This window comes from Orbicella franksi, chromosome 12 (genome assembly GCF_964199315.1).
Source record: "Orbicella franksi chromosome 12, jaOrbFran1.1, whole genome shotgun sequence".
NCBI lineage: Eukaryota > Metazoa > Cnidaria > Anthozoa > Scleractinia > Merulinidae > Orbicella > Orbicella franksi.
Genome location: NC_138156.1, coordinates 7662628 through 7673117, shown reverse-complemented (window position 1 = coordinate 7673117; position 10490 = coordinate 7662628). Strand labels below are relative to the sequence as shown.

General features: G+C 39.5%; 1 protein-coding gene and 2 non-coding genes across 3 annotated transcripts; all 3 read left to right on the top strand.

Moving 5' to 3' along the window:
- Positions 1-38: 38 nt before the first annotated feature.
- On the top strand, positions 39-3347 carry LOC145462600 (co-chaperone protein HGH1 homolog). The gene is made up of 3 exons (XM_081446168.1): positions 39-691; positions 1536-1726; positions 2416-3347. Exons 1-3 carry the CDS (start codon positions 40-42, stop codon positions 2653-2655), a joined length of 1083 nt encoding a protein of 360 aa, XP_081302294.1. The 5' UTR covers position 39; the 3' UTR covers positions 2656-3347.
- Positions 3348-7541: 4194 nt separating this feature from the next.
- Trnaf-gaa (transfer RNA phenylalanine (anticodon GAA)) lies at positions 7542-7617 on the top strand. Its single transcript has one exon. It is a non-coding gene; the product is annotated as a tRNA-Phe (tRNA).
- Positions 7618-7885: 268 nt separating this feature from the next.
- Positions 7886-7988, top strand: Trnaf-gaa (transfer RNA phenylalanine (anticodon GAA)). The gene has a single exon. It is a non-coding gene; the product is annotated as a tRNA-Phe (tRNA).
- Positions 7989-10490: the final 2502 nt, after the last annotated feature.

The window sequence follows — 10490 nt, the reverse complement described above, 5'->3', positions numbered from 1 at the left end:
AGATTGTAGTTAGCACTCAGATCTCCTCGGTAATCCAACATGGCGGTTCAAATTGATCGAAAAGCTACGGAAGAATTGTTGCCTTTTCTCTCGTTAGATGCCCGCGGAGACGTTAAAGCACTGGCTTTGGATTACATCCTGGGTCTTTCTGGTTCTGAAAGCGGCAAAAAATTTCTCCATGAAAACGAAGAGTACTCGAGGCGCCTCCTCAATCTGACCAGAGACTCAAACTCGAACATTTGTAGAGATGCTTACTCCGCTTTGGTGAATTTATCAGCGGAACTAGTTACATCGGAGAAACTTCTCAAATACAACATCGTTGAACCATTTTTAAGCTACGCCCTCAATCAAACCAGTGAGCACGCGGACAAGGTTGCCATGATTCTCTCCAATGTGACAAGAACTGAAAGTGGATCGACCGAGGTTTTGAAGGTTACAAAAAGCTCGGAGGATTGTAGTTTGTACAGGATCGTGGAAGTTTTGTGCAAGGAGAACTACAATCCACACGCTAAATTGAACTATCTTGCGACATTTATTTCGAATTTGACGCAGGTGCAAGAATCACGGGATTATATTTTGGACAAAGATCGTTGTGTTATTCAACGTCTTCTGCCCTTCACCACCTATAGTGGTTCTCTTGTGAAGCGAGCAGGAATCGTAGGAGTACTTAAAAACTGCTGCTTCGAGACAAGTGAGTTATAGTGGTCATTTACTGGTCAAGATTTGTGCACTAGTCACTACAAGGCCCTTCCCGGTCCAGGAAAACATGAAACAGCTGGGAAATGCCCCCCGTCTGTGTAAATGTTGTCTCACGCATACCTGTGCCCAGTGGAGGGTGGGGGGGGGGGGTGGGGGGAAGACTACCATATCGAAAGGACAGGGGTGCTCTTCGGTTTTGGTACCTCTTCTGGTGTTCAGTTCAAAAGGTCCACAGTGGGAGCTTTAGCGGTACCATTTAGTGTATGGAGCCAAAACATATGTCACAGGAGATAATGTGTTGTCTTAGAATTGGTATCTGGTAGCACTAAAAAATCTCAAGCCACGCCCACAAAACAGGATCTAGGTTCTCCTTATAGGTTCTTTTCACAAATTTCTGATAAGCACCCTTGTCCTTCTTATATGTGAATTCGCCTGGGGGTCTCAGATTGAACTTACTCCCTTCAACAGGGACAAGTGAAAGAATTTAAAGACCCACAGTCACATAGAATAGACTGACTAGACAAATGAATCATGAAGTCTGCTTTCTCATTTAAATGTAATATTGAACATTATGACTATCAGAGCCCCTTTTATTTTTCATTAAAGTATTTTACCACTTCAGTAGTCAGATGTGTATGTCCAAAAAGAAATAAGTACCCTGTCCCAAATAAGTGCCCCCTTTCCAATAAGCATCCTCTCTTGAACTACCAAAAATAAATTAGCACCCCAGATGCTAAATCAAATCATTAAGGTATGTGTACAACAAAGTGGTTGTCCTTTAAGCTTAATTCTTAAAGACCCTTGGAGCTAACTTCCTCTGACTCTTTTCTCCTTAGGAAGCCACGAGTGGCTACTGAGTGATACTGTGGACATTTTGTCACATCTCTTACTTCCACTCACAGGACCAGAAGAATTTCCAGAAGATGACATGGAGAAACTCCCCCCTGATCTGCAGTACATGGATGAAGATAAACAAAGAGAAAGTGATCCAGGCATCAGGAGGATGTTATTGGAGGCTTTACTCCAGGTAATTCACATGGTGTTTCCCATGTTTGCTGCTGGTGGTGTAAGTGATTTGGTTTGTGCTAATTTTATATTCATTCATGTGAACCTAGTACTCTTACTCTATGAGGGGACAGCTTCTTTCAGATGGTCAGTTATGGTCCTAGCCAAACACAACGCTTTGATTAACATGATGTAACTGAGGAATTTTATTTTTACTTTTCAAGACATAGCTAATCAATGACACCAATAACATCAATGACATCAGTGATTAATCAATCAGCTTATTACAACAAGGAGTGAAAAACTCCTAAGCATCCCAAACGAGCATAATGGGATAAACTGTCCTGGAGATACTAACTATAAAGGGCCAGAAAGGCTAACAAAACCACAAAAGAAAGAGAGAGAGAGAAAAAAAGAGAAAAAGAAAACTGAAACAATGGGGAAAAGGTGGGAAAAGCCTGAAATGGTACATGTATTTGTGCCTTCCCTCTGTACCCAAAAAGTGAGCAAACTAATTTTTGTCTCTCTAATATTTATTTATAGATTGATTGTTAGCAATTATATCTAAATAGTACAGAACAAAAAAGTCTGAAATTTGAATCTGCCTCAATAGGGAATGTTAGTTTCTTACTTCAAATGACAAGTTTGGATTTGGTTTTTCAACAGTCTTGAGAAACCATTGTCTAATTTAAACTATTAATCTTTTTGCAGCTATGTGCAACAAAGCACGGCAGAGAAATAATGAAGAAAAACAATGTTTATGTCATCCTCCGGGAGTTATTTAACTGGGAGACAGATAAAGAGGCCAAGAAAGCTTGTGGTAATGTCATTCAAGTTTTAATAAGCGATGAACCTAGCGAATCCATGCAGAACCTCAAACAAGTACAGATACCTGATGATGTCAAGTTTGATGAAGAACCACAACCAAATGTATCAAATGTTGAACACTGACAAACATATCATAAAATTTCAAAAATTGTCTCCTTGAAATAATGCCTTCAAAAACCAAAACCCTTACATATTTTACAAGAAATTCCTTCACTAGTGAGATAAGTTTTCATAGCCTCCATGTTCTGGTCAAGGGCAGATCCAGGATTTTTCTTAGGAGGAGATGCACCACTAAGGAATGCTGACTGGTGAGGTAAACAAATTTTAAAAGCGAATACGAAGAAGAAGGCTTCATCTCAGAAGGGGGGGGGGGGCATGTGCACCCCCAGCACCCTTCCCCTAGGTCCGCCCCTCTGGTACATCTGACTTGTGAAGCAACGTTTTGGGAGCAGGCTATATACTGAGTTGGTTCTCTTTGGTAAGGGAAATGTTTTTCCCTTAGTGGAGTTTAAAAGAGCCTTAGCTATGCTTCATTCCAATAGGGAGTGGGCAAACCACTGACCTTTCTTTTAAAAATTAAAAAAAAAATGTATTTGAGAGAGGCAGCTCGGAGGGTATCACTTGTGTTAACTCTGTTATTGCCGGTACTAAAACAGTTATTAGCCTTTGCATTGGTGAACAACTGCAGATGATAATTTGTCTGCTTGGTGAATATCCCTGGCTATTTTTTTTATATAATCACTTCATTGAATATAATTGTCTTAAAACCGTTATACATGCATTTTAATGTTTGTATTAAAATAATTTTAACCCTGTCCGTTCACTCGCTTAATTTTTTTTTTAATATTTATCCTTTTTCTTTGTTTGCTCCAAAAACTGATAGCCTGAAACAAGTTATTCCAATTACCAATTCTTGGTTGTTGCAGTAGTGCCTTTTGGTTCAACTGATTTAGCAGGACCCTTACGTTGCATGACATAATCGTGCTAAGCTGACGGCCCGCGCTGAAACTTAACAGCTGTTAACAAGTTCTTAAGTTTACGATGAGTGTAGTTCTTTTTACTGATTAGTATAGTGCTTAAACCTTATAATCACTTATTTTCGCACGACTTTAATTTCGCGAATTTGGAATAGAAATATTTCGCGGGACTTAAATTTCGCGATTTTGACGAATCACCGTTTTTCAAGGTAATTAAATTTCGCGAATCGAGTAACTGGTGCTCGTTTTTTAAACGTCCATTTCTGTATTTTATTTAACCATAACGGAATAGAAACTAAACGTAACAAACAACTGGCTCAAATGTTCAACAATGTCAGCAACATAGTAACATCTTTTAAAAGTGCACTGATATAAGCAACCGATTTACTATTTAACTCGATGGCCCTGCCAATCAGTTTTTAGATAAGGATCGCCTTGATGTTTCAAAATGGATCTTCATGCGATAAGGTTGTCATCCCTTGAACAAGTTTGGGTATTCCCACTTTTCTCTATCCTTTTGCAAAGTGCCGCTTTCCCACACTGCCTTTCAAGTGGTTGTAAAGGCTCACCAGCCAGGTGGCATCTAACGGCTTCAGCGCAGATGGCCTTAAATCGACCTCAATCTCGTCAGTGCTGTTTCCCGACTCCATTTGTTTCTGAACTTCAGCGGAATACCAAGTTGTAAACATATCCTTCATAAAACGCTTTGCCTCCACATTCACAGTAAGGTCCAGGGGCTGGAAAAAGTGTGTCATTCAAAGTTGCAACTTCGACAAAATTTTGTCAGTCTTCTGCTCCTTGAAGAAGATCGCCACTTGTGCAGGGGCGTCTGGAAATTCCAGTGAAATTGATTGCGGAGATCGACGCTTCTGAAAAGAGTGAGGCTATCAAGAAGAGGCTCAAGCAGCTGATCACAGAGAACTATAGGGAGCCAGATGCCGATGACTGTACTGAGGAAGTGTTACAGGAATTAGTTCAGCAAGATGAGTCAGATGATGAGGAATAAGGACATGCGTTGAACTGAAATTTGAGCTCTCCTACTCGTATGTAAACTCAAAGCAGACGGATAACTTAAATTAAGGATTTTATAAAGGTCACTGAATTTCGCCTCTTGAATTTTCGCGGCACCTTTTTTTCGCGGGACTTTAATTTCGCGGATTTTGTTAAATCGCGAAAATTAAGTCCCGCGAAAATAAGTGATAGTAAGGTAAGGCCCGTTTCAAACGCCGTGCTAATGTCTTGCCGAACTAAATTCATTATTTGAGTTCGACTTTGGCACGGCTGTAGCACGGCGTTTGAAACCATTTAAGACTGATTGAGTTCGACTCTGTCGTGTAGCGCGGCAAGCTCTGTCGTGCTACACGACTTAAGCACGGCATGGTTTCAAACGGCGTGCCATTACCGTGCCGAACTAAATAAATAAATTATAACTACATTATTGGAAACAACATAATCCAAAATGGCCACCTCATCATCCAAGGGTAATACTCATGGACAAGAATCATTGACTTTATTTTCATTTCAAACAACTATAAACCCCCTAGTTGAGTAGCGCCTGGTTTACAATAAATTGATCATTAAAACGTTACTAAAAGAAATCGTACACTCATCAACCTCGCTTAAGATTCTTTCTTTTCTCTTACGCTCGTCTCCTCTTGTTTTGTCCACTCTCTCTCCCTCTCTGCTCTTTCTCTTCGCTTCTTTTTCTGTTCACTTTTTCCCTTGTTTTTTCTTTTTCTTCAGATTTCTTTCTTTCCCTTACTTCATTTCTTGCAATCTCATAAAATTTAGTTGTTCCTTCTTTTCAGTTCTGTTTCTTCTCTACCTTTCTCTCTTCTTGGTTTACATTTCTTCTATCTCCTCGGCAGTATCCTCTTTTCTTGGATGATGAGATTTCACAGGTATTGTCTACCCAAGTTTTCAGCGACTAATATATTTACACCGTAGGCACCACAGGGGTACCACGGAGGAGACTGCTATATAAAAAGGACGGGGATACTCGTCGGAAATTTTGAAAACAACCCCTGAGAGGAACCAAGATCCTGTTCCGCGGGCGTGGCTTGAAATGTTTTTCACCCCTGAGAAGAACCAATTCCAAAACAACACATTATCTCCTGTCCTATTTGTTTCGGCTCAATACGCTAAAAGGAACTGCAAAAGCCCCCGCTGTGGACCTCTTTTGACTAACCACCCTAAGAGGGACCAAAACTGCGTGTTTAACCCCCCTAAAAGGTGCCGCGAGCACCCCGTCATTTTATATTGGATTTGCCCCCAGGGGGAAGGGGGGGGGGGTACAAGATTTTTCTAGTAACTTTCCTATCTCCAGGGTCTTGCTCTTCTTTAAGTAGTTTTACTTCCACGAGTTCTTACTGTTAGATAACTCCTGTTTTGATAAAACTTCAACTTCATCCTGATTCTAACCTTCGCAATTCGTTTAAACAGTTGTAGCTGTGTGTCAAGATTTGAATCTGATTATAGTATTCTTTCAATGATTTTGCTTCTTTCACCAAATACTGAAGGATTTCTTGGGTTTTGACGGCTTGTTGTAAATATTTTTTCAAGTTCGATCTTAGTTCTTGAATTTGACTTTCATTGTCAAACACTGTTTTTCCCAGCTGATTTAATAAAGAATAGTTCAAGTGGGGTATACCGTGAGGTTGAGATCACTAATCCTGCTATCTGGTCTATAACTACATTTATCATATGGCTTGTGATTGTAGCCGATATAATAAGTGTTTCGTAAACTTTCAACCCTTGGTAATTTCCCGCTCACGCAGTGTGTTGCGTTATTTTCCCGACTGGTGTTTGCCTTAGCAGAAAAAGAACAAAACAGGATCAAGAGTTTGAACTGGCTGATACTGGTGAGTGTGATTGTAAAAAAAAACCTTCTTAACCAGCTTGTACTTCAGTCTGACGCTCTCCCAACTGAGCTATCTCGGCAACCATGTAATAGCTGAAAATTACACCAAGCACACTAATAATCGTCAACTAAAGAAAACAGATACAAAAACAGTTCAAGGTTACTGCATATTTACGTCACTTTCAGAAAATTTCATGTGGTTTCTTTGAGAGTATTTGTACAATGGAAAGAGGATAGTTTTACAGGTAAAAAGTATTTCAACAACAGGAACAAAAATTTGAAATTTATTGACTGGAAAGTAAGTTTGATAACGGTTGAATTAGAAAAAAAATGTGCCGAGACCCGGGATTGTTCGGAACTCATGCGAGTTCTCCGGATTTGAACCAGGGACCTTCAGATCTTCAGTCTGACGCTCTCCCAACTGAGCTATCTCGGCAGCTGTATTGTAGTAATTTGTATTTTTGTAACGTGTCGTGATGATATTTTACAACATGTAGCAGTGGCCGTTTGAATCAGTTTTGATCTCCTCCTGAACCCCTCTAGTTCTGTGGCGAACGTACACGCCTCGTGATCACAGCCCAGCTCCTATATAAAAATATGTTTTTCATTTACTGGTAATCAAGCTTAAAAACATCATAATAAAACGAATTCAAAACAAGGAAAGCTAGAGGGGCCTTATATCCGGAAGTATTATTTGGTTTACAGGTAGATGAACCTATGACCCGGAGGGAGCTTATAAGCGGTGGGGGAGGTATAAACGGCAGTCTACGGTATTTCATTGGCCGAGAGCCCACCACGTGACGCTACAAATAATTGTCTGCTCATGCGTAGTCCCGTCTAAATGCGTTTTGGTGCAAATAAAATTCTGCTAATGCGTAATTGTAACCACGCTCTCGTGTGAAAATGGAGGAATTGCTTCCTTGAGCTGTCGGAGAGTGGTTTAAATATGAAAACAAACTTGGTGATCGAATGAAAAAACAATTATTAAACTCGGTTATCGCAAAACATCGTGATTTGTCAGTGTTTCGCAGATCAATTATTTGCCTCGCCCATAATTAATCTGCTCGTCCGACTGACAAATGACGACATTTTGCTCAACTTATCCAAAATTGTTAATTATTCGACTTTTAATTTTATCCATGCCAATTTTTTTGCGCTATTGAGCATCAGTTGCCGAGATAGCTCAGTTGGGAGAGCGTCAGACTGAAGATCTGAAGGTCCCTGGTTCAAATCCGGAGAACTCGCACGAATTCTGAATAATCCCGGGTCTCGGCAAAGGTTTTTTTTTCTAAATCAACCGTTATAAAACTTATTTTACAGTCAATAAATTTTACATTTTTGTTGCTGTTGTTGCGGTACTTTTTACTTAAGTAAAACTTTTCTCTTTTCCATTGTAGAAATACTCTTAAAGAAACCTTGTCAAATTTTCTGAAATTGACGTAAGTTAACAGTTAAATTATCCGTGTATCTGTTTTCTTTTATGATTAGTATTGTTATTTTCAACACACGCACGATTGCCGAGATAGCTCAGTTGGGAGAGCGTCAGACTGAAGATCTGAAGGTCCCTGGTTCAAAACCGGAGAACTCGCATGAGTTCCGAACAATCCCGGGTCTCGGCATTTTTTTATCGCTTTGGTTTTTTGTTTTCTGTTTTGCAATAGGTACAAGCTGGTTAAGATGTTTTTCTTTTAAATCACAATCACCAGTATCAGTCAGTTCAAACTCTTGATCCTCTTTTGTTCTTTCTGGTTGGCATATTGACTGACAATAGGTGACGTCACTGATCTCTATTCTTTGCCATAGTGACTTCGGCAAATCAACAACAACAACAACCACAAAACTTTATTCCTTTATTCCTCATTGATCTGCTCGCCACTGACCAGTCACGTTACTTTGTCGTCCAATAACTGTTAATTGCTGCCTAAACGTTTCTGTCAAAGTTACTTTAATGGTAGAGATATCCCTTGCCCCCTAAAATTAATCAGAAAAATATCCCTTACCGTCAATCTCGCTCCCAGGCTCCCTCTTTCTCTTGCTCCTCTCTCGCTCCAGGGGGGCAGGAAGAAGAGAGTCCCTGGGAACGAGTTGCCATGGGGTGGGATAAGAATTGAGTTCAAATGAACGCGAAGAAAAAACAGGGAAATGAAACTTTGAAAGAGTACTTATTTACATAGTTATAGCAAGTCTCGTGTAGCTTTAATAATAGCGCGCCCGAAAAAGACGGGTGACAGGTTCGACTTCTGTTTGGAGAACTCGGAATCTATTTTTCTTGGTCGCTTTTCTATTGACCGGTATCTTCTACGGAATTTAAATTACTCTTTTGCATACCTTTGCTTCGCGTTGAAAAACTACTTAATTCAACTGGTTTGCATAAGCGAAATTTACTTTTAGAATTATACAATTTCATCACTGGTAGTTTCAGATCGGTTTAACTTTCGCTTTAATTTTTCAGAATTCGTTTTGATCCCAGCTTACGAGTAAATCTTACGTGTAAAAAGGTAATTCTTGAGAATTTTTTTCACTGATTGGTCCCAAACCGAGCAAAAATAAGGGAAGAAAACTTTTAAGAATAAATTAATTTATCAGTAACAACATGAGGCAAAACCAACGTGCAATGCTAATTAAAAACTCTTATAGCGCACGACTTCTTTCTTTTTTGGCAGTTTATGATTCGCTGACAGAAAGAGCGTGCAAACAAATTCCCGTGCCGGATCTGTTCCGCGTCTGTCAGCGATTGGCCTGAGTATCTAATCCATATTCATAGTAATTGTAGAGTTTTACACATTTCAGATTGGTTCGTTGACGAGTGAAGACGTGTCGTCCGTCTGAGGGCCAAGTTTACTCCTGAAGGAAGAAGATGCTTGAAGGTGGGAGGACCTAACACTTGGAAAGAAGTCCTCATTTTATTGCAACCGAAGGTAAGCACTGGTTTTGGAAAACATTCCCTTTTTTGTTGAGAAAGCCACACGAGTACCAAACTGTTACCCAAGCGACTGAACACGTGCACTCGCTGTTCGCTTTTAGAGTAGTTTCATCTTGAAACAGTAATGCCGGATACTCTGTCCAAAAAATGCTCCGTTACAGTTAACCTGAAATTTCAGACCGTTCACTGGTCAAACGCGCCTGAACCAAATCAGTTCTTTAGGTTTGGAAACACACACGAATAATTCAGTGTCTTGCTTCAAAACCATTTGGATTTCTAAATTGAGGTCTAGCGTTATTTTTGGCCGGTAACAGTTCGTAATTGCTTAGCCGAATTTAAAGTTCCTTTGTTCAGTTTCCTTTCTTTTGGAATGTTTGATTTTGTTCCACAACTGAACTGTCAACTTTTGGCCTTCGAAAAGTATTTATGAAGTGTAGTTTGGTATAGCCGTTCAATGAATAGACGTAACACGGTGGCCCGTTGAACTCTTATACATGCACTTGTTTTGAAAATTTCAGCGTTTGCTAATCTTGAATTTTTCATTTCTGTTTCTAGGAACTCAAGAACGCTTATTTGGCATGGAGGAAAAAAGAGCAGCGAAGCTGGAGAAGGACAAAATCAAATCACTGTATAAGGGAGAAATTCTTCAAAGATAAGAACTTTTCAGTTGTCAAATTATTCAGTAAAAATGGTGGCTGAACAGTGTCTAAGTTTGTTAGGGAATAATCGCACACTGATTGTCTGGAACAGATAAAAGAGACGGAGATACGGAAGAAAATACTTTAATTTGTCAATGGAACATCACTCGTGGTTCATCATATCGGAAACTGACTGTCTGTACTGGATCAAAATTACTTTAATTTTTCAGAGGAACATTACTCTTGGATCATCGTATCGTATACACTAATTGTCTGGAACGGAGATAAAAATGCCATAGAGACTTGGAAATGAAACAAAGTGCTTTAGTTTTTCAAGGTTTCAACTTCAGCCACCATTTGCCGATTCTTTTGCAGACCTTAATCCGACATTATTTCGAACTTGATCGCCATCACTGAATGTTTTTTCCAATTGTTGATAATTTCAATTTACAGTAGTTGATCTCGGTCGGAGCAAATTATAAATTGTCTTGATTCAATTCTATAAATTGTCCACGTCAAATATGAACATTTTGGTATATTTTATTCGATTATTTAACTTT